This window comes from Pelodiscus sinensis, chromosome 3 (genome assembly GCF_052426305.1).
Source record: "Pelodiscus sinensis isolate ZL-2025 chromosome 3, ASM5242630v1, whole genome shotgun sequence".
NCBI lineage: Eukaryota > Metazoa > Chordata > Testudines > Trionychidae > Pelodiscus > Pelodiscus sinensis.
Genome location: NC_143054.1, coordinates 136,006,974 through 136,029,069, shown reverse-complemented (window position 1 = coordinate 136,029,069; position 22,096 = coordinate 136,006,974). Strand labels below are relative to the sequence as shown.

The 22,096-nt window shown below is 38.6% G+C and overlaps 1 protein-coding gene across 6 annotated transcripts in view; it reads right to left on the bottom strand.

Annotated features, from left to right (window-relative positions):
- CNST (consortin, connexin sorting protein) overlaps positions 1-22,096 on the bottom strand; it is an 87,722-nt gene that overhangs the window by 23,017 nt on the left and 42,609 nt on the right. For 5 of the 6 annotated variants that reach the window (XM_075924905.2, XM_075924907.2, XM_075924906.2 and 2 more), the window contains 6 exons: positions 20,887-20,917; positions 20,037-20,123; positions 19,370-19,484; positions 14,796-14,817; positions 14,513-14,609; positions 6,394-7,289 (listed from right to left, as the gene is read on the bottom strand). In XM_075924905.2, the coding sequence (XP_075781020.2) occupies positions 6,394-7,289; positions 14,513-14,609; positions 14,796-14,817; positions 19,370-19,484; positions 20,037-20,123; positions 20,887-20,917 (1,248 nt within the window). Of the gene's footprint in view, positions 1-2,407; positions 3,420-6,393; positions 7,290-14,512; positions 14,610-14,795; positions 14,818-19,369; positions 19,485-20,036; positions 20,124-20,886; positions 20,918-22,096 lie in introns of those variants that run through there. The other variant, XM_075924908.2, reaches the window with a different exon arrangement.

Genomic DNA, 22,096 nt, shown 5'->3' with positions numbered 1-22,096 from the left:
TAAAATCCAGAAAACATAGCAAGAAAAAAAATAGTCTAAATTGGTTATATACTAGATGAATGTTATTTGACCCAGCTGAACCAGAAGTAATTGTCTACACATCTCACCATACAAGAGAAGGGCACTGGGGCTAAGTTTTCATTGGTAGTGTTGTTAAAATGACCTTGCAAAATGTTAATAATAATTTACCAGCCCAGGCACAAAAACTGCTCACACTTTCTTACTATGACAAAATAAGGTGTAGGAAGAGAATAGAAGTTTAGGGGACAGAATTTGCTTTTCAAAAAGTAGAATGTTTGCTGCCTGCATGTGTTGCTATAATTGTACTGCTTGTGATAAAGAGAATCAATGGCTCCTAGTGAACTGCCTCAGGAGCAAGCTAGTAGTCACTAGCAATGTGTTAACAGGTTGGTTCAGGCTGTAACTGTGTGAAGGACCATTTTGCTACTCTGAGTTTTAACCACTGAGGTTCAATCGGGTTTTAGTTCTAATATATAAAAGGACTCAAGTAGATTGTATCCCATGCATCTTAAGCTATCAACAACTTATAAATCATCTTCCCCATTAATGAAAGTGAGTGAGGAGGACTTTCAATCTTGCAGCAGCAGAACTGCCTCTGAAATTATGGTCTTTGGGATGTATTAACCCTCTGACCTAAGGATAAATGTTTTCTATCTTATGCTTAGTTTTTAAACTTATGTGACAAAAGTCTATCATTTTAGTTTTATCCAATATATACATAATTTTTTAAAAAATGCATTAAGCAACAAGTATATGGGAAACTGCCAAAAGCAAGACTACTATTAGCAGTTTCATTCTGAAACGGACCAAATCTCTTTTGCTATATTAATAAGACATATGAGTTATTACGTTTCAAGAAGAGACAACTGCAGGGGTGGACAATAATTTTTTGCCAGGGGCCACTTCAAAAATTTTTGAAGTGGCTCCGGGCCGCACAAGAAGCGGTGTGGCTGAGATATTTCCAGATTCCCCACCACCATACAATGACTGATCTTGGGGTGAGGGAGTGCCTTTGCCCCCACCCCAAGTTCCCCCGAGGTGCCCATGCCCCTGGTGTGGGAGGAGACTTCCTTCACTCCCCTGCCCCATGCCAATTAGGGCCGGGGGGTGGGTGAGCATGCAAAACCTCCTCCCTTCTCCCCGCTGCCCCTGCCAGCAGCGCTTTATAGCGCTGAGTGCTCCTAGCAGGGTAGGAAGAAGCTTCATGTGCTCCCCCACCCCCAGGCCATTAAGGCCTGGAGGCGGGGGAGTACGCAAAGCTTCCTCCCACCCTGCCACAAGCGCACAGCGCATGCAGGGCAGGGGCAGAGCGGAGAAGGCCCTACTTGGCCTGGTGGCAGGGGAGCAGCAGGGCCTCCTCCGCGGACCAGATCCACACGCTTAGCAGGCTTAATCCGGCCCACAGAGGCCCTTTTGCCTACCCCTGAGCTACTGGCTATGTTCACTAGTTGCTGTTCATATAATATTTAGATGCCATCGAACCATTTTTTTCCCCAAGAAACTCACCAGAGGGTTACCTGAGTTTCACCACATAGCAGTAGAGGTCCTGATTCTACAAATGTTTAAATATGTGACAATTTAATGTACAGCTTTACATTGAACACTAATCTACACAACAATAAGGAATCTCAATAGGATGTCGGCTTTGGACTTGTTGGTAGAGATGGGGACATTTGATCTCTGATACCAGCCTCTGACTAACAGATTTTGAATACTTCTTTTAAGCTTTGCACACTACACACAATCACATTTCAAGCAATACACCCAAATGCAATAGCTAAAGAATCAGGACAAACAGGAAATATATAATGTAAACATGGACCTTACGGGTTCAAATTGCATCTGTTTACATTATGTGTAAGTCTGCCCTTTAACAATAGGTAAAATGAGGACTGAGTGGTTTCTATAATTCTGTCTCTTTATTGTGGTTACATTCTGTTCAACTGATCTTGCTGTCAAGCTGTCAATTGATTCTTTCAGAAATAATAGCAAGCTGACCTGAGCAGAGGGCTTTTACCTCTGATATCTCTCACAGTTTGGTGATCTTAAAGGCCGTTTGTTAGGGTTTGTGTTTGTTCCAACTTTTGTCCACCTGGCAGGGCATTTTCTTACGATTTATTGTATTTTTGCTGGAAAAAGCCAACATTTAGCAATTTTTTACTTTTTTGTACGGTTCCCAAATCCTGAGGAAATGGCCACCATGTATAAATGCTTGAAATAAATATACAAACTCTCCTTTTATTTTTATAAGTGCTAGTTGAATTAAGATGTACAATTTGATAGCTTTTTAGCCTTGGCCTCTTTCCCTTTACTTTAAATGGCAGCCTAAAAAATAAATATGAACCTAGAGTGGGGTATTGCGTGAAATAATTATCTGATACCAATAGAAGGCTAATAACAACTGCTCTTTACTATAAAGATAGCAATAATATACATGTATGCTTCTTATGTATATATAAAATGTTTTTGTGTTCAATAATTTATTGAAATCTAAGTAATGGTGTCATAAATCCAGACAATAATATCAAATAGGTACAAAAGCCATATGATAGGGTAAGTGTAATTATTTCAAAATAAGCTGCATATTTCCCCATTTCTTTTCCAACTCATTTGCGTTGTTTTATTCCGGTTGAAACTTGCTTCATGATCACTTCCACTCACATCAGATTGATCCATATAATACTTCATGGTCCACTTAGGATTAATTCAATGATTTTGTTTTCCCATTCTCAATGTATGCAAGGATTTTTGCTTTCTAAATATTACAGACTGAAACGCTACTCCAATTTTCCAGGTATTTGCTTCACAAAATATCATATCAATACATAGTACTCATACTTTTTGCCAAAACCAATTTCAAAGGTTTCATGACAATAGTAGGAGATATCTTAATGTGAATTATTTTTAACAGTACTGTTAACAAAAATATTTATATTAAGGAAATGTAACTATAGAAACAAGTTAAAGGGCTAATTTTTCAGAAGTGGCAAGCACTGGAGATCCTGTTTTCTTCTACTGATGTTGTGGGCTCTTAGCACTTCTGAAAATTAAACCCTAAAATAACATTAAGTGGTAAGATTAATGGGGGGGGGGGGAAGGGGGAGGAAACAGAACACAGATGGGCTATATACTGTCCTTAACTCACCCTGCTTAATTTAGCAATTGCAGGCATTTCAGAACAATAATATCCTGCATACTATACATGGTAATTTTTTGAGATTAACTCATCCTTTCCCCCTAATTTATATCTACAGGCTCAGGTCTCCTGCTAAGGATGACTGGAAAGAGACTCTTTAGAAACAAACAACATGGCTCCTTATTTGGCTAGAAAGATTGTTATTGAGTTATGCAAGATACTCTCTTCCGTCTCCAGAGACTCAGTAATGCTGCCACAGCACCTAAAGTGTTGGAAGCAGAATGAAATTAGGAATCAAACAAGATTTCCCATAAGAAAACAATATCAACAAGTTACCATGTGTAGTATGCAGATTACCACACTGATCTGAAATGCCTGCAATTGCTAGACTAAGCAGAGTGAGTTAAGGATAGTACAGCTCATAGCACAAGTCTAGCTTTGGTGAAGAAACTGGGTAAATAAAACATTTGGTCTAGCAGTTTAATTTAACTACCAACTGCTATAGAATGTATTGACTCCTTTCTATATAAAAATAAATGCTTTAGCTGGGTAGCTCAAGATATTGAATTTTGAGAAGATACCCAACACTACGGGATGATAATTAAGGGTCTTCTCTTCTATATATCCACAGGTGTTTTAGGGCCAAATTTTCCAAACCATTCTGTTTATGCAGAGTTTTGCAAATGCAAACCAGCAAACTAGTTAGTTCAATGATGCATGAGAATTATGGTGTTTCCATGCGCAAATTCAGGCCCTGATTCTGCAGACACTTTATCCACATGCATAATATTCAGCATGGCTGTATCTACACTGGCATCCCTTCCGGAAAAGGGATGCTAATGTAGCACTTTGGAATAAGCAAATCTGTGGGGGATTTAAATATCCCCCGCAGTATTTGCATTAACATGGCTGCCGCTTTTTTCCAGCTTGGAGATAAGCTGGAGAAAAGCGCCAGTCTAGACGTGATTCTCCGGAAAATGAAGCCTTTTCTGGAGGATCTCTTATTCCTACTTTCAAAGACGGCGCTGCGGGACCAACCCGGCAGGACCACAGCTGCTCTGCCCCAGGGGTCCCCGATTCAGCCGCTGCTGAAACAGATCAGCAGCTGATTCCAGGAAGCCCCGGGCAGAGCAGCTCTGCCCCAGGCTTCCTGGAATCAGCCGCTGATCTGTTTCAGCAGCAGCTGACTTGGGGGCTCCTGGGGCAGAGCAGCTGGGGTCCTGCCGGGTTGGTCCCGCAGCGCCAAGGGGAGGCGCTACGGGACCAACCCGGCAGCACCCCAGCTGCTTTGCCCCAGGCGTCAGGATTCAGCCGCTGCTGAAACTGACCAGCAGCGTCAGTTTCACCAGCAGGCTGAATCCAGACGCCTGGGGCAGAGCAGCTGGGGTATTGCCGGGTTGGTCCCGTAGCGCCGCCCCTCAGCGCTGCGGGACCAACCGGCAGCACTCCAGCTGCTCTATTGCAGGCATCCCCGATTCAGCTGCTGCTGAAACTGACCAGCAGCAGCTGAATCAGGGACGCCTGGGGCAGAGCCAGACTATTGTAAGGGGGGGCTATGAAGGGTCTGGGGTGGGATCCCCTCCCACCAACCCGGGAGCACCCCAGCTGCTGTGCTCCCGGCTTCCCCGATTCAGCTGCTGGTCAGTTTCAGCAGCAGCTGAATGGGGGAAGCCTGTCCGGCTGCCCCAGCACTTCCGGGTTCCTGATGGTGCTGGACCATCAGGAGTCCCGGAGCATTGGATGCTGGACTAATGGAGTTTTACTGTACCAAGTGCACTTCCCTGGTACCAAGTGCAGGAGGCACTGGGGAAGTGCAGTGTGCTCAACCATGGAGCAGCAATAAGGAGATCTTTGGGCCAAACAGTTTACTGGCAACTCTTGTGATTTTATCATGCATATCACACCAGAGAGGACAGATAATCTAGTGGTTAGGGCACTACCCTGGATTATGGAGACCAGCATTCAATTCTGTGGTCTGCAATTAACTTCCTGTGTGGCTATGGTCTTTTAGTCTCTATGTGCCTATGTTTCTCATCTGTAAAATGAAGTTTATAGCACTTTCTTACTCTTTAAAGAGTCTTAGACACTCAGATACTATAGTAATGCAGGCCTTTTTTAAAACCTCTGCTATTGGACTCTCATGGTTATGTGAGGAAGTCAGCTTTCATTAAAAAAATGTTTCTAGCCTTCATGATTGTAGGCAAAAGCATGAAAACATGAGCTAAGTATACTCTTAAGGCTGAAAAAACAGACAGACAAAAAGAACCCTCAAAAGTGCATTATTTTAAACATCTCATGATTTTGGAGGCCTGACTCATGATTTTTGAATATTTAGGGAGGCCAATACTACATGATTTCCCAGGCCTTTCACCTGGCAGATACATAAGGATGGGATTTTGCCTTTTCTTTTTAAAAATGTAAAAAGAGCTTTTGATATTTAGAATTGTTGATTCTCCTTATGGGCAACACAAGTACAGCAACAATGGTTCTACTGACCAAGCCCTGAAGTTCCTAATTACTTTTATTTCAACAAAACTGACAGAGGTTAAGAAAATTATAAGTATATACATAAAATGTGTCAGGGAAGATTTCTTCCTGTCTTTTTTTCTTGCTCTTGTTTGATAAGTTACCCTTCTGTTTGGGAATATGGGAATGGGAATATATTTTGCCATTTAAAAAAAACATATAGAGATGTATAAAAAGTATTAAAGAGTATATTATATAGGTAATTCTCCTCTCCATTACTCATCTATGTGAATGGGCAGTGAAAAACAAATTTTACTCTATCAGTGAATAAGAATAACTAACACTCACAGGAAGAAAATGTATATCACATATGCATACATGAAATTTGCATACATTTACAAAGGAAAAAAATATGATTTTTCAGTGCTCCTAATAGCAGTGTCTGTATATAAAATAATAATGGTAAGGATATTTTATGCTGACACAGAGTAAAAGTCTAATTTTCAGAAGTGCTGAACCCACAACCGAAGATGGTTTCTGTGGAAACTGTGGATGCTCACAGCACCTTTTGGGGGAGGAGGGGGGAATGAGGCTGCAAATCAATTCATAGGAAGACTAGAACAAATAATTTAGTTTTCTTTTTACACTAAAAATAAGGAAGTGATGTGCAGGAACATATATTTATCATCAATTTTAAAGAAAGCACCAATTTCTAAGACTACAATAAATTCAATTAAAACTTTAGTTTTTATAGTTTTCCCAGTGTTTACCTCGGCAATCTCTATCCTTTTTGCAAGTTCATCGAGTGAAGAAAAGCTGTCATCTAAAAATAAAGCCTCTGTTGAGCTGTGTGATGCTTGCTCCAGTGGAGTATCTGGAAGAGTTTCAGAGTCCTCTTGGTTTTCTAAGATTGCAAGGGATTCTTCAGTGTCTTTTATGCTACCATTTAAGAATCTCCCAAAAAAATCTTCTGGTTCTTCATTATTTATCTCCTTCTCCTGTTGCCTAGGCATGTCTTGCAGCCCCTTGCATATTTCTGGATGTGCAGAATTGATATGTTCAGATACTTTGTTATTTCCATAACACATGTTTTCACAAATGTTTGATGCAGCTCTGTCCTGTGGGGATTTTCCATCCTCCTCTCCTGAACTAGGATTCTGCTGCTGTTGGCTAAATGGATTATTTCCAAGCTGGCTTCTGGTAGTCTCAGTAGAGCCTCTATGGTGTTTTGACCTGAGAACATTTCTTTCTGCTTGTACATTTTCATCTTTAGAAACCAAATCAGCATCCGTTACAACAAAGATGTCTACCATTGGCTCACAAGAGAGTTCCACTCCAGGTTCTTTAGCCACGTCTTCTATTTTTGCTACATCCTTAGAGAACTGCTTCTCTGTCAGCTGCAAACTGTTATCTTTACCAGCATCCCCAGATGATAAACATTCAGAACAAGGCCTGCCGACTGTCTCTGTGGACTGGGTGTGTGGCTCCAGTGTTGATTCAGCACTGCAGTGCTGCTCCTCCATGTGGTCCTTCCCTGCAGCTACTTGAAAACTTGCTGTTTCCGTAAGCCTATCAGTTTTACTATCACACAGGGAGCTCTCACTCATCTGTCTCTCTCTGTGCTTGTTTTCTTTTCTTGGTGCAATGCCAGGCCAAGTTTCAGTATCTAAATGCAACAGGAAGACAGTTCCAGCATTTTAAAATGATTCAGAACATTGAAGTGTATAGAAAGAGTATGCTATGACTTGATAACTCTGCATATACATGCTTCAGAATAAAGTCCTCTCTAATGCAGACAGTGCTGCTGCAGTTAATAGAAAGCACAAAATACTCAGAATAAACTAAATATAAAAACCCCAATTCAGCAAAGCACCGAACTGCATATTTAAAGGTAAAAAAACATGCTTAAGTGACTTGCTGAAAATGGATGGGTTTATTCACATGCTGAATGTGAAGCAAGTTCTTACGTGTTTCAAGGAATAAGGGCCTAATTTCCCCCCCTCAAACATATTTCATGCAACTAACTACATGTAGATCATTCCAAGATTTCTAGAAGGAAGGGTGTGGAAGGAAGATGCATATGAGGTCATAATCACAGAAGAAAATGTTTTCCTGGTTCCATTGCAATAGATAACTTACATATATTACTATTACTGTTACTTATTCTTCACTGAGATATGTAGGTGCATTTGAAAAAAAAAAAGCCCAACATTGCAAGAATTTAACAAATTTTCGATGTAGTCCTTTTCCCTTAATATTTTACTATTTTCTTCAATGAATGCAAAGTAAAATATTTGATTACAGTGTTCATAGTTGATAAATTACACAGTTATAAATGGCTTTTATGGACTTCTATATGAATAGCCAATATGGATTATATATGCAAAACACAAATACAATTTAGATTTATCTTATGTTTGGTCACAGATATTTTTAATGTAAATTACCAGGAAAGAGTGATCTTTGTTTATTGAGCTGTTATGGAACTTTAATTTGGAGGGAAGTGAGAACAATAATACACATATATTTTCAAAAAAGCTTTGAGCTACACTCATTTTCGGTTAGGATAAATTGGTAAATTATTTATGAGCAGATTAAAGAACTTATAATTCATTAATAATTTATTTCTAACAGAAATTTAAGAAATTGTACATTCAGTGTCAATACAATATGTTTATGTTGTAGCAGAAGACCAAAACGCTAGTCTGAGTTTCTAATAATTTTAGTCACAATGGACCTTAACTGGAAACTCAAATCCAAGTCTCTTTTCCCCACTGTCCCCAGTTTTGGGGAAAGGTAAAGGGAGAGACTGAAGATCCAAAAGATAAATCAATCTCTGTTCACCAGACTTATTACATGTTTATACAGAGCGACATAGCACCATAGATTCTGTATTACAGAAGATATTGTAACAATAATGCACACCACATTCTTAACTCAAAATCTGTTTAATTGAAATTTTAGTTCAGAGCCAAAACCAGAAGCATTTATGGATCAGATTGATGGAAGTCACCTCCAGAGATTAAGTGGCCCCAGAAATTTCAACCATTTTCTGCAGAAGTGTCACAAGATTGTGATGTCTTTCAATGTGAATACACCCTAGCTATGGACTTTGCCTCAAACCTGAACTCTTCAGTACATCTGTGCTGTATCAGAGTACTGCCACTTTTACTCAGCTTTCAAATACATTTAAAACAGTGTTGAGTTGCATTGTCTTAAGGTAAGTAAAGATTATATTTGCTGATAATTCTCATATTTTAAAAGTTAATGAAATACTAGAGAAACATGAAAAGTAAGGTTAGAAATGTTATGGAAGACTATGCAGCTTGTGGACATTAACAGAAGGGATGCCCAGAAGCTAACTTATAGAGGATAAGGAAAGAAGAAATGGGTATGAAAGAGACACAGTTTTGAAAATTAAGCACAAAGGACAAGACAGCTGAGGGGCTGTAATGTGATACTGAGCCGTTCACATAGAGGTCATCGGTTCAAATAGAGCCCAGATTGTCAGCAGCAGGATTTTGTTACCATCTGTCAATTTTTCCTCAGTTGATATGTCCACATTAAAACAGACACCTTTATTGGCAAATAAGACCACCAAAGATTAAATGGACATGGAAATTAAATCAGCCTTTTTATCATGCAAGACAGCCTTTTGAGGTCAGGGTCGAAACACAGAGATATGTCAGTGGGGAAGCTTACACTGTTCTGGGTATGCTGTAACTCTACTAGAGTTGGAAAACTTCAAAGTCCAGTGTTGTCAGTCTTTTTAGGGCTACTCAGGCATACATTTTCAGCAGTGAGTAGTGGTTTTGAGTGGTTGATTTTCAGAAGTGATGAGAACCTGCTCTCTAAAAATCAAGTTCCTTTAAAGGTGTCATGTCAGATGCCCAAAACCAGAGGCATCCAAAAATAACAAAAAATTAGAACTAAATTCACTTAAGGAAACAAAAAGCTCAGTCTAGAAAAATAGTATTAAGTTCATAAGAAAGAAAGAAATGCCTGCGAGAACATGAGAACAGCCATACTGGGTCAGACTAAAGGTCCATCTAGCCCAGTATCCTGTCTTCCAACAGTGGCCAATTCCAGGTACCTAGAAGGAACAAACAGAACGGGTAATCAAGTGATTCCCTCCCCGTCATTTATTCCCAGCTTCTTGACAGAGGCTAGAGACATCATTCCTACCCATCCTGGCTAATAAGCACTGATGGACCTAACCTCCATGAATTTATCTAGCTCTTTTTTGAATCATGTTACAATCCTTCTCTTCACAACATCATCTGGCAAAGAGTTCCACGGGTTGACTGTGCATTGCATGAAGAAACACTTTCTTTTGATTGTTTTAAACCTGCTAACTATTAATTTCATTTGTTGACCTCTAGTTTTTATGAGCTTCAGGGGGTAGCCGAGTTAATTTATTACAGAAAAAAACAACAAATGGTCTGGTAGCACTTTATAGACTAAAAAAAACATGTAGATGGTATCATGAGCTTTCGTGCCCATGAAAACTCATGATACCATCTACGTGTTTTGTTAGTCTAAAAAGCGCTACAAGACCATTTGTTTTTTTTTTCTAGTTTTTATGTTACAGGAACAAGTAAATTACTTTCCCTTATATTCACTTTCTCCACACCAGTCATGATTTTATAATATACAATGACTCTATAATTTTGAAATATAAGAGACCCAGGAGTGATTTCCTGTGACAATCTGTCAGCTGATTGCCTGAACAGATTGTTTCCGTTTGGGATTGAACCTAATAAGGCCTAAAAGAATTTGGGAGTTCCATAGTTTCTCCAGAGGCTGAGAATGCAAACTGGATGGTTTGTAAAATATTTTACTACATTAATTATTTAATTCAAGACAAATATGCAGGGTTTTGGCCATCTCAAGTTATAACAGGAAGGAATAAAGACTTTCAGACAGTTACTGAAAGAATGAATCCATACACATATAGTATGTGCTCCAACTCTATTTTAAGAGCAATAAAAAGATTTCAAGGCCTTGAACCATCCATCTGGCAGAAAATAAGCTCCAGCACCCTGAGAGGAAGTGATTACAGCAGCACAGGTTGTAAAATAGGTGGCTACGTCTAGACTGGCATGATTTTCCGCAAATGCTTTTAACGGAAAAAATTTTCCGTTAAAAGCATTTGCGGAAAAGAGTGTCTAGATTGGCACGAATGCTTTTCTGCAAAAGCACTTTGGCATGGATGCTTTTCCACAAAAGCATTTTTTGCGGAAAAGCATCCATGCCAATCTAGACGCGGTTTTGCGCAAGAAAGCCCCGATCGCCATTTTCGCGATCGGGGCTTTTTTCACAAAACAATGCCACGTTGTCTACACTGGCCCTCTTGCGCAAAAGCATTTGCGCAAGAGGACTTTTGCCCGAATGGGAGCAGCATAGTATTTCCACAAGAACACTGACAATCTTATATTAGATCGTCAGTATTCTTACGGAAATTCAAGTGGCCAGTGTAGATAGCTGGCAAGTTTTTCCGCAAAAGCAGCTGCCAGTCTAGACGCAGCCGGTGAGTCTATGCATCTCCTACCAACCTCTGGCAATTGGGTTCTTAAAAAAGCTGCTTTCCTGGGAAGAATCTCAAGGGGGAGAGCCCAGAATTAGTCTTTTTTTTATTTTTTTTTTATTTTGGGAAAAGTATATGTATAATCAATCAATTTCTCCTTCACCCACCCATAATTATGACAACTCCTCCTTGGAGACAGATGTCTTCAAAGGCACAAGCTATATTCCCTTGTGCATGCAATAGATGAATCAAGCCAAGTCGGCTTGAGATTAATGAAGTAGTGTCATTTTCTTTCCAGGATGCTACCACAGTATACATTTTGTGCCTCAGTACGTAATTATTTAATATACATACACAGACAAAACCCACAAGCTCCTGCCACTCCCCCATTCTATACACAGTAGATAAATGGGAGTCTTAGGACTTATCTAGAAGCAGAAGCTATTGAAAAATAAGCTTAGGTCTGATAAAGCACAATAAGCTATTTTGCAATCTCTCCTCATGTGGATACTCTTATTCCACATGAAAGCCTTGTGTACACGGGCAGTGGCAAGTATGGTACATATAACTAGAGTGAAAAGGAAGCTGCATACATATTATGGTGGATAGCAACACGTGGCTGCAAAAGACGCCAGAGGCTGGGGACATAGAGGGGAAAAGGCTTCAGCGGTTCCCTATCGTTAGAGCCTTTACTTGTAAACATGTAAATCAAGAAGGCACCGCTTGGACACTTAGGGTAGGTCTAGACTACATGGCTCCGTCGACGGAGCCATGTAGATGAGTTTACTAGACATAGGAAAATGAAGCGGCGATTTAAATAATCGCCGCTTCATTTACATCAAAATGGCCACCACGCTGTGCAGATCAGCTGTTTGGCATCACAGCAGGGCAGTCTGGACGTGCCGCGGTCGACAAGGGAAGCCTTTGTCAACCACTCCGGTATGCCTTGTGAAATTATTATTTATTTAAATCGCCATTTCATTTTCCTATGTCTAGTAAACTCATCTACATGGCTCCATTAACGGAGCCATGTAGTCTAGACAAACCTATAGAAAGCAGTATAGGGTGCACATCCTAAGGTTCTGATGTGTCTACTTGCCTAATCCATTCCTCACCATCTACACTTCTATTTATACCCATGCTAGGGGCACATGCAGTATATGTACTCAACATGCCACTGGACGTGATAAAAGAGCCCAAGAGTGCCTTTGTACTGTTTTGCTTAACCACTTTGGAAAAGGACCTTAATGGGTTTATAAATGACAAAATTCATTTGTCTACTTGGGAAATGGCCCATAACAGCTATTGTAGAATTGCTATTCCACAATATATTCTCATGTGGACACACTAATTCCACACAATTTACCTTAATCTCGAATGGCCCCATGGCACACTGTTTTACAAAAGCTATTCTGGGCCTTTTCTCCATGTAGGCAACCTCTTAATTTGGCTATTTATATTCTCAATAAGGCCCTCTTCAAACCCTTTGGATTTTGCCTTCCCCTTCCTTGCTATCATAGTCACTTTCTTGCCTTTAAAAGCAAGTGAGTGAAAACAGCCAACTAGCAGGTCAGACAAATTGTATGCCCCCTGCTGCTCACATACCTGGATTGTGAGAAGTAGTAATAGCTGATCAAGATAGAGTTTTATTAAAAGCCACCCTCCTAAAGAGATCTGCCAGTGTGAACGCCATAGACACAAGTCTATTGCTTCCCAAAGAAAGTGTCAGCCTGCAGGAAAAGGTGCAGGAGGTTACGTAACCACTCTTCACAGTATAACCAACCTGAGCAATCAGAAATCATTAGTTAGGTTCCCCCAAAAATCATGAGATTTTTAAGCAATCAGAGCTTAGCTGGAATTTTTTTGATGGTACGTAGTGCTATTGAACCAGAAACTACAGTTTTCCATTGGAAAACATAAATTTGTCATAATGTAAATATTTCTGAGACAACATGTACATGTTCACAAAACTTCAGAAGGAAGAAAGTTGTATTCATTTTTATTTTTATATTATAAATTTTAATATACAAGTATTTTATATTTTACATTATAAAGTTCTGACATGATCAAAACAAAATATTTTGAGGTGCCTGAACTGAAATTTTTCAGAATTTCTGTTCTGCTGGAAATTTTTGCCTTATGTTCTGCTTCAGAGAAAAAAAAATCTGTTTTCCAATCAGCAATAAAAATTATACATTTTGTGTTTTCGATTTTTCTTCTGGTTTTTGAACCTGCAGGTTTCAGTCGCTTCCTAATTTTTAAGTTTTTCTTTGTGACCATAAGGGCTATAAACTTACTTTAAAAAAAATAAGGTAGCTGGAAACGCAGAAACTCGGGTTTAAGAAATATATCAAACATTTAAAAACTCAAGATAGAAATCAGAATAGCTGACAGCATGTTCTTCAGCCTTGTGAATGAGCCTAGATACCAGAGTAGTGGATGCACTATAAAAGAACCAGACAGAAAGACAACAGAATACGTGATGGTGGTGGTGGTGGTAATGATAGTAAGGAGTGTGGAATGGAAAGGACAAGAGTTCTGTAGTGTGTGGAGAAATAGTGGTCCAATGCCACCAACACCTCCTACAGGCTGAACTCCCCTCCCCCATTTCCTGTGTGATTACAAATACCCCTGGAGAGGGAAAAAAAAGCACTGAATTTAGACTTCTTTAACTCTCGTCATCTGTCGCTGGAACATGCAAAATCTTGATGTACCAAGGTTAAATAGCTTAAAAACTATCTTACTTCTCCATTCCCATGCAACTACACTGTGCAGGCTATCCTCAAACACATCACTAATGTGTTCTTGCAGAAAGGGGAAGGGAAGCTGAGACACACTTTCAGTTATCATCTTGAATATTAATGTTAATATTGAGAACCCAAAATATGCATTACTCAGTTTTTCTTTATTGGTATGGAAAATGCAGCTTTACACAGGATTGTTACATTGCATACCAGATGAAAATATGGATCATTTAAATAATGAATGGCCACAACTTAGAATATTTATAAAGATCTTTGTCTAGCCTGACCTGGCATTTTATATATTGGAGGATGACTGGAATTTTCCTGGAAGCATGACATTTTATTTATTAAGAATAGCCTTTTGTGTGTTATATGAACTGATATAATACAAAAAATTCAGACATTTTAATTCAGTCATTAGTATTATGAACACCATTGCCTTCTTAGAACTATTCATTATTGATGCTGTGCAAATACTTTATTATATTCTGTGAAAAATTAACATTTGCCCTCTAATTTTTGCTCTTGTTGGAATCTAGCTCATGGGCTGCAACCCCAAACACAGGAGTTGCACACTGTCAACAGGAGTAAATTTAAAAATATGTACACAAGATGTACCTGAATCACAAGCAGCAGCCTCTTTTTCCTTTAAATCTTCTGATACCATTAATTGTACAAAACGATTGCCTCCCAATGACTTTTCAGTAGTTACTACCTGTAAAACAGGATAGCACTTACATGTAACTGTTCATTTTAAATTCAGACACTGGAATTATTTGAGAAGTCTATAAGGTACACAATTACCGAACAACCTCTATAAAAAGTATGTCTAAGCATGCTAAAGAATACCTTCACTCAGATTTTCAATTGGTAAAGCAACAAAGAAAACATAATTTCTTACCTTGTGTTTGGATACAAGTGGCCTGCAAGCAAAAAGAAAATAAGAATAAATGACCACATTCAACAACAATATTCTTCACAACAAATATCACCCTAACTACTCTACAAACTACCCTTACATGCTCTAATATTAGCACAGAACATTTCCAACACTGAAACACTATCAGTGAACTAGCATAGTTTAAAGTACAGAGCTGTACCATATGTTAACATCATTAGAAGGCCAATTATTATAGACATTGCTGTATATAATTGAGAAGACAGTTAAAAAAACCCCACCACATCAGGAATGTTCTAAATTTCTTAAAATTCATCTTTCTTTCTTAAAAAAATCATACTTATATATGAAAATGTTTTATCAACTAGCATGAAAAGTAACATCTATTGTAACTAAGAGATTTGGGGAAAATATCACACGCCTCTCTCTTCCACTTCTCCAATTTATTCTGGTTCATGTTTTTCGGAAGAATTGTGCACCCATCACTCCCTCTGAAATCAGTGGGACCCATAGGTGGATTAACATCACTGAAAATCAAGCTATGTATTCTACAGCACTAGATATACACAATAAACCAGGGAGCTAATTGTGTACTGGGTGTTCTCTGTTACTGTTCTTTCACACAGCAATAAGGGAGAGACAGATTGTTTTTAAAAATTATTACAAAATCACAAAATTAGCAAGGGGCTTCAGAAGCACATGGAGTCTCTAAAAATGTTACACACATTTTTTTTAAAAAGTGTTTAGATTTTAATCTGAAAATATCCCTGAAAGTACATAAACATTTTTTGCAAAGGCAAAGCAGAACAGCTCAAAATAGTTTCTGAAAGAAAAAAAAATGTTCAGTATGAGAATTTGGATTATAAAATAAATTACTGGAAAAAACATTTATGCTCTCAATTAGAAATACATGTACCTTAAATACTGAAAGAACTCTGTCTTTAAAAAAAATGGAAACAAGTGATTCTGATTATTTTCACCACGTAAATCTAACTTTAATCCCCAGAAAAAAGACTGAACAACAGTCTATGAACATCTAGAGAACACTGATAACATGAATGATAACATGGATATTTAAAGAGCAATTTATGCCAAATAAACAATTTTTCATCAAATTGCATACTAAGGGTGTGTCTAGACTAGTTTTGTCAACAAAAGTGGACTTTTGTCGACAAAACTATACCTGCGTCTACACTACCGCTGAGTTCTGTCGACATACTGTTTTGTCGACGCTGGTAAACCTCATTTTACGAGACATAACAACTTTTGTCGACAGAGTTCTGTCGACAGAAGGTGTTATTGCATGTAGGGTTGTGTCTAGACTACAGGGTTTTGTCGACAAAGCAGCTTGCTTTGTCGACAGAACTGAACGTGTCTAGACGCTCCTTGTCGACACAAGTTTTGTCGACAGATACTGCTGTCGACAAAAGCCTGTAGTCTAGACATACCCAAAGTGAAAGAAGAGAACACAGCAGATGGAATGTATCTGAATTTTAGTCTCTAAAGTGAGGATACATGGAACAAATTTCAGGAGAAAACACAAGACCACCATTTTGGGCCCAGTAAGATGCGGTGTATACATGTAAAATATATAGGCTATATTTCCATCCTAGCTCACATCCCAAGACTCACATCCCATGTAATGAAGCTGTATATTAGGGAACCTGACAGGCACCTGGGCAAAGGAATCAGTCACAAGGCAGCAGCAGGGTCCTACTGCAATCACAGTACTAAAATTGCCTCTGTGGCACTGCAGGGTTGCAAGTTTATACTTCCCAATGGCTCCATGTCAAATATGCTCTCACGGTAAGTGAAGAAATTATTTTTTCTTGACTGCTGGCAAGGCAACCAAATCTAGGCTTTGACAGTAAAGCTTTTTACATTATTATTATTAATTCTTATGAAGGGTCTGCAAGTCAAATTGTGCCCTCAGTGACACGTGGATGAGAACCGACTGGTTGAAGTTATAGCTAGACAGAAGGCTGGAGAAGGCAAATAGAAAATATGGCAAAAATTGTATCTGTCCTTTAGATCAAACACACATCTCTGCCACGTGCAGTCATTTTTACAGCCTTGGATCTGGTAAGATTTTCAGTTACTTATGAATAATCACTAGTCATAACCAAGATGCCTTTTTTCATTTACAACTGCCCAAGACCTGTAATCTTTTCTTACCAAAGCAAACCTCAATGCAGTGATTCAGGACTGTCAATTCAAGGCCAGACTACTGCAATATGCTGTAGTTGGGACTCCAAAATAAATCCATTTGGAAGGTGCAATTAGTACAGTATGCTGCTTGTGAAGGAGAGTTTCCTGCTTCAGTCATATTAATAGCTGCCTTCCAGATATGCCTTGGTTACCTGTGGGTTTCTTGGTGGAATTTTAGTGCTTCACTGGTTAATACCAACATCTTAATAGCCCAGGTCCAACCTGCTTGAGAGCTCATTTCTCTCTCTCTGTCACACTACCACAGCTGAGATCCATGCACCTGTCTGAATTGTACTTCTCTCAGTATAATAAAAAGGGGACTTGCTGCCCAGGTACACTCTGTGAGATCCTCTTTCCTTCAGAAAGGGCTCCCAGAAGTCCAAAACAGTGCCAACTCTTGTCTTCCATGTCAAGTTTCCTCTTATTATTTACAATGTAACATAAATAAGGCTTTTGAAACAATACCATAAGAAAACTAGGGAAATGCAGTCCACATGAAATTACTCTAAGGTGGGTGCATAACAGGTTGAAAGACCACACTCAAAATAATAGTTATCACACTATAAAGAGGACTGTGGTCAATTGTTCTCCACCTTCACTAAAGGTAAAACAAGAAGTAATGGGCTTAATCTGCAGCAAGGGATATTTCGGTTGGATACTAGGAAAATTTTTAACAATAAATGTAGTGAAGAACTGGAATAAGGTTTCCAAGGGAGATTGGGGAATTCCCACTGGACGTTTTTAAAAACAGGTTGGACGAACACTTGCCAGGTATGGTAAGGAGGCTGGACTTGATGACTTCCAATATAGGTCCAATACTGTCCTATATTTCTATGACTATGGGTTAGTTGGTTAATGGATGAGTGGATGGATGGAACTAACACTATTATTATTATGATTTCTTTGGGTTAACCTTGTAGTGACCTAGAGAAACACAAAAATACACACCTTGAACTCCAGAAAAGCAGACTTCGACTCCCTCAGAGACCTAATGGGCAGAATCCCCTGGGATGCTAACATGAAGGGGAAAGGAGCCCAGGAGAGCTGGCAGTATTTTAAAGAAGCCTTACTGAAGCCACAGGAAGAAACCATTCCAATGCGTAGCAAGAGAAGCAAATATGGTAGTGTGCCCTTGTAGCCAAGAAGGCTAATGGCGTACTTGGTTGCATTAAGATGAGCATTGCCAGTCGATCCAGAGATGTGATTATTCCTCTTTACTCGGCTCTGGTGAGGCCACATCTGGAGTATTGTGTCCAGTTCTGGGTCCCCAATTACAGGAAGGATGTGGATGCACTGGAGAGGATCCAGCAGAGGGCAACCAAAATGATTAGGGGGCTGGAGCATATGACCTACGAGGAGAGGCTGAGGGATTTGGGTCTATTTAGTCTGCCGAAGAGAAGAGTGAGGGGGGATTTGATAGCAGCCTTCAACTTCCTGAAGGGAGGTTCCAAAGAGGCTGGAGAAAGGCTGTTCACAGTAGTGACAGATGGCAGAACAAGGAACAATGGTCTCAAGTTGCAGTGGGAGAGGTCCAGGTTGGATACTAGGAAAAACTATTTCACTAGGAGGGTGGTGAAGCACTGGAATGGGTTACCTAGGGAAGTAGTGGAGTCTCCATCCCTAGAGGTATTTAAGTATCAGCTTGACAAAGCCCTGGCTGGGTTGATTTAATTGGGTTTGGGCTTGCCTTGGGCAGGGGGTTGGACTTGATGGCCTTCTAAGGTCTCTTCCAACTCTATAATTCTATGAAAAAAATAGAAGGGCAGCTCCCTACTGCAGAGAAAGAAAACAAAAAAGACAACAATTTTCTACTCATCTTTCATGCCTAAACATATTGGCTTGGAGGGGGTCCTACTGTTAGACATTGATTAATATGACAATCTTTTCTGAATGACTTGCTAACTGCTAGCAGTGGAAGGAATTATGCTATGGTTAAAGTGCAAGTTGCTAGCATGCTTCATTAGCATTCTAGTGCTGCAGGCTATCCCAAGAGGATTGATCATAACTGTGTATTTGGGGAGTAAAGGACAATTTTGTCCTACTGAATCATTGCAGGTTCAGCAAAAGATGACAGCAATGTAATCAAAGTATAAGCTCTTCAACTGCTCAGACGGTCCAAGTAATATTTTTAGTCTGTACAAATTTTTATAGCAATATTAATACAGTTTGAGAAATTATTGTAAAGCTAAGTATTGTTACTATATATCAAAACAAATACTTTTAGATGTGAATTGGTTTTGATCCATTTTAATCAATTGCTGTAATTTTTATTTTTGGGGATGCAGTTGAACTCTTTACAAACATCTGCCATACAAATAAAAAACAAGTATACTTACACCTGTTAAAGTAAACAGGTTTACTATACTTACTCTCTATGTGACGTACAAAGTTTAGCAAGATTTTCCAACTCTTCATTGTTAAGTCCTTTAGTTGAATTCCTCAGAGTTGTAACTTCACTGGGCACTGCTGTTTTCCACTTTGTTTCTAAATTAACCACAAATAGTTTTAGCTACACTACTAAAAAAATTAGCATGTACTTACCCAAAAAACATAGAAGCCAAAGAGACTAATCCATGGTAAATATGTTCAACTCTAATTTTGTTTTTTTAAATCAATAAAGCAAATTTGACCAGTGTATGTTCTAAAATTATGACAACAACGTAGATAACTAGCATAATATCACGACACGATAAGTTGTGCTGTTTTCAAACAACAAAACATGACACACCAGTTTCACTGGAGAATAAAAGAATCAACCACAGCAGAGAATACAATGTATAGAAACTGACCAAGATAAAGAATAATTCTTTATACATGCCTTTTCTTCACGAAGACCAGAGAAAAAAAATCTAAGGAAAGAATTATTTTCTCATGACAGGCTCTGAAAGGTTCTAGTGAAAGAGCTACTTTTGTTTTGCAACACAGTATTGACTGGAAAAATATCTGTTCTGTTATTTAGAAAGACAGAACCAGTTCTGTATACAGTATCTAAAAAAGAACTCTGCTCTCTAACACATCAGAATACACTGTACATACCCCACTGCTTCTGAATGGAAGAAAGATTTTCAAGTAACTGCTCATGATACAGTCGTTCAAGCTGAATGAACTTCATTGCTTTCTCGTCTGAATGGAAGGTTAAAGAAAAATACAGATAGAGACGCACATATGGGAATATATTTATTTTCAATACCACTTTAAAAAGGACATCGTCTAGTTCTATGACTGAAACCTGACACACAAGTACCAAAATGGATGTGAGACTAGTGATTATATGGCCAGCAATCTAATAGACTTGAATAAATTATTAAACTAAAAACTTCCTAAAAGCAGCACGGAAAAAAATTTTAGGACATTATAATCTCTTTCAACAAACTTTGACCTAGAGCAGGTATATTTGATCACCTATGAGTTTCCAAATGCAAGTACATTATACATTTGTGTGTGAAGGTACTTATTAAAAAAATTATCCCAAGGCAAACAGTCTAAACCAGAGCCATCCATATCCAAAGATATCAAAGAGACTTTGTGTCTGTCTAATTTGTAAGCTTCTCGAGACAAATCTTCCTCTATGCTTTGAACAGTGCAAAGCGCACTGTAGCAGCTTAACCCATAATAATAAAGTAGCATTTGAAAGCAATTTTCTCTCTTCCCAGATAAGACATCTGCCCCAAAAACCTGTCAGACAATATACAGGCTATAAAGACTTCAAGAATTTTGATTTTCCCTATTTATGGCAATACTTTGTACAGCTGCAGTGAAGTATGAAGTTACTACTTTTGAAGTGTGAAGGTGGGGAAATGAGAACTAAAGCAACAGTAATAGCATAAATATGTAGTTACTTTTACACAAAAGAGAACATTGTTAAATTTGATCAATAAAAGGATACATTCCTCTTCCTGAAAATAGGCCTCAGCTATCTGTAAAGGAAAAAGGAAAAAGAAAATAATATTTAACATCACAGTTCCCTGATTCTTTATTACACTAATGCATGTATAATATCTTATTTCAAGAGTGCATATGTCATTTGTATATATATTTTAAAAGTTATGCTTTGCACATGACTATTTGGTTTTTGATATTATGTAAGTGAGTAGGAAGCAATAAAAACTGACAAGACAGTAAATACAACTCCTTTTGCTTATATTCACAGAATCTGATAAGCTCGACTTAGTTGGGTTCTAGACCTGTGAAACCAATAGGATTTATGCTTATGTGACTCTACAACAAAGAGCTTTGTTAAAGCAGTCTAGATGGAGCACATTTACTTACATCAAAGTTTGAATTCTCTAACTGGGACATGAATTTCTCAAAGCCTCAAAAAGTAATATCACTGCAGAAAATGAATTCTTGAGTAATGCTACAGCACAGTCTGCTAAAAGGTAAAATGAGGAGCCCTCTTTCTGAAAGGATAGAGCCCTGACATATCAGGCAAGAACAGCTATTGGAGGGAGATCTTTAAAGATGGTGGGAAAAAATGCTGCCTGTCACAAGCCACAGATATAACCACTCTCCTCTTTCAGTCTCTTTCACAACACTACCAACTCTAAGCATTTGAAAATCACGAGTGAGGCCTCAAAAAAAAAAATCACACACAAAAAAGACAGGTTATTTTTATTGTCTTCTGAGGTTTTGTGGGGGGTTTTTTTTGAGTTAATAGATTATAGTACAGTGTGGTTACATTGACATGCTTTTTTCTGCAACTACATAGGCCAGAACCTTTTTTTAAAGAAAACTGAAATTCTCATGTAAATCATAGGACTTCAGGAGTTGGGGCTTTAAGGAGAGTATCAACTATTGAAACTTGTGATAGAATTGAAAGAGTTGGCAACACTTTTTTATACAACCCCAAGACCCATGTACTTTCTCTTCAGGTTTTCTCTCCCAACCTCTTATACACAACTGATTCCTGCATAAATCTTGTAAGACCATCTAGCCATCTTTCCTCAATTCACTGAGCCCAAGTTCTGATATCTAAAAAAACTTAAGCATTGCAACAGGAATAAAATGAAGCTAGATTGCAGCTGTGTAATCTGCATTACAGATTTTAGGAGGTAGAATCAGTTTAAGACTTTGCCCCTTATAATGACATTGCTATA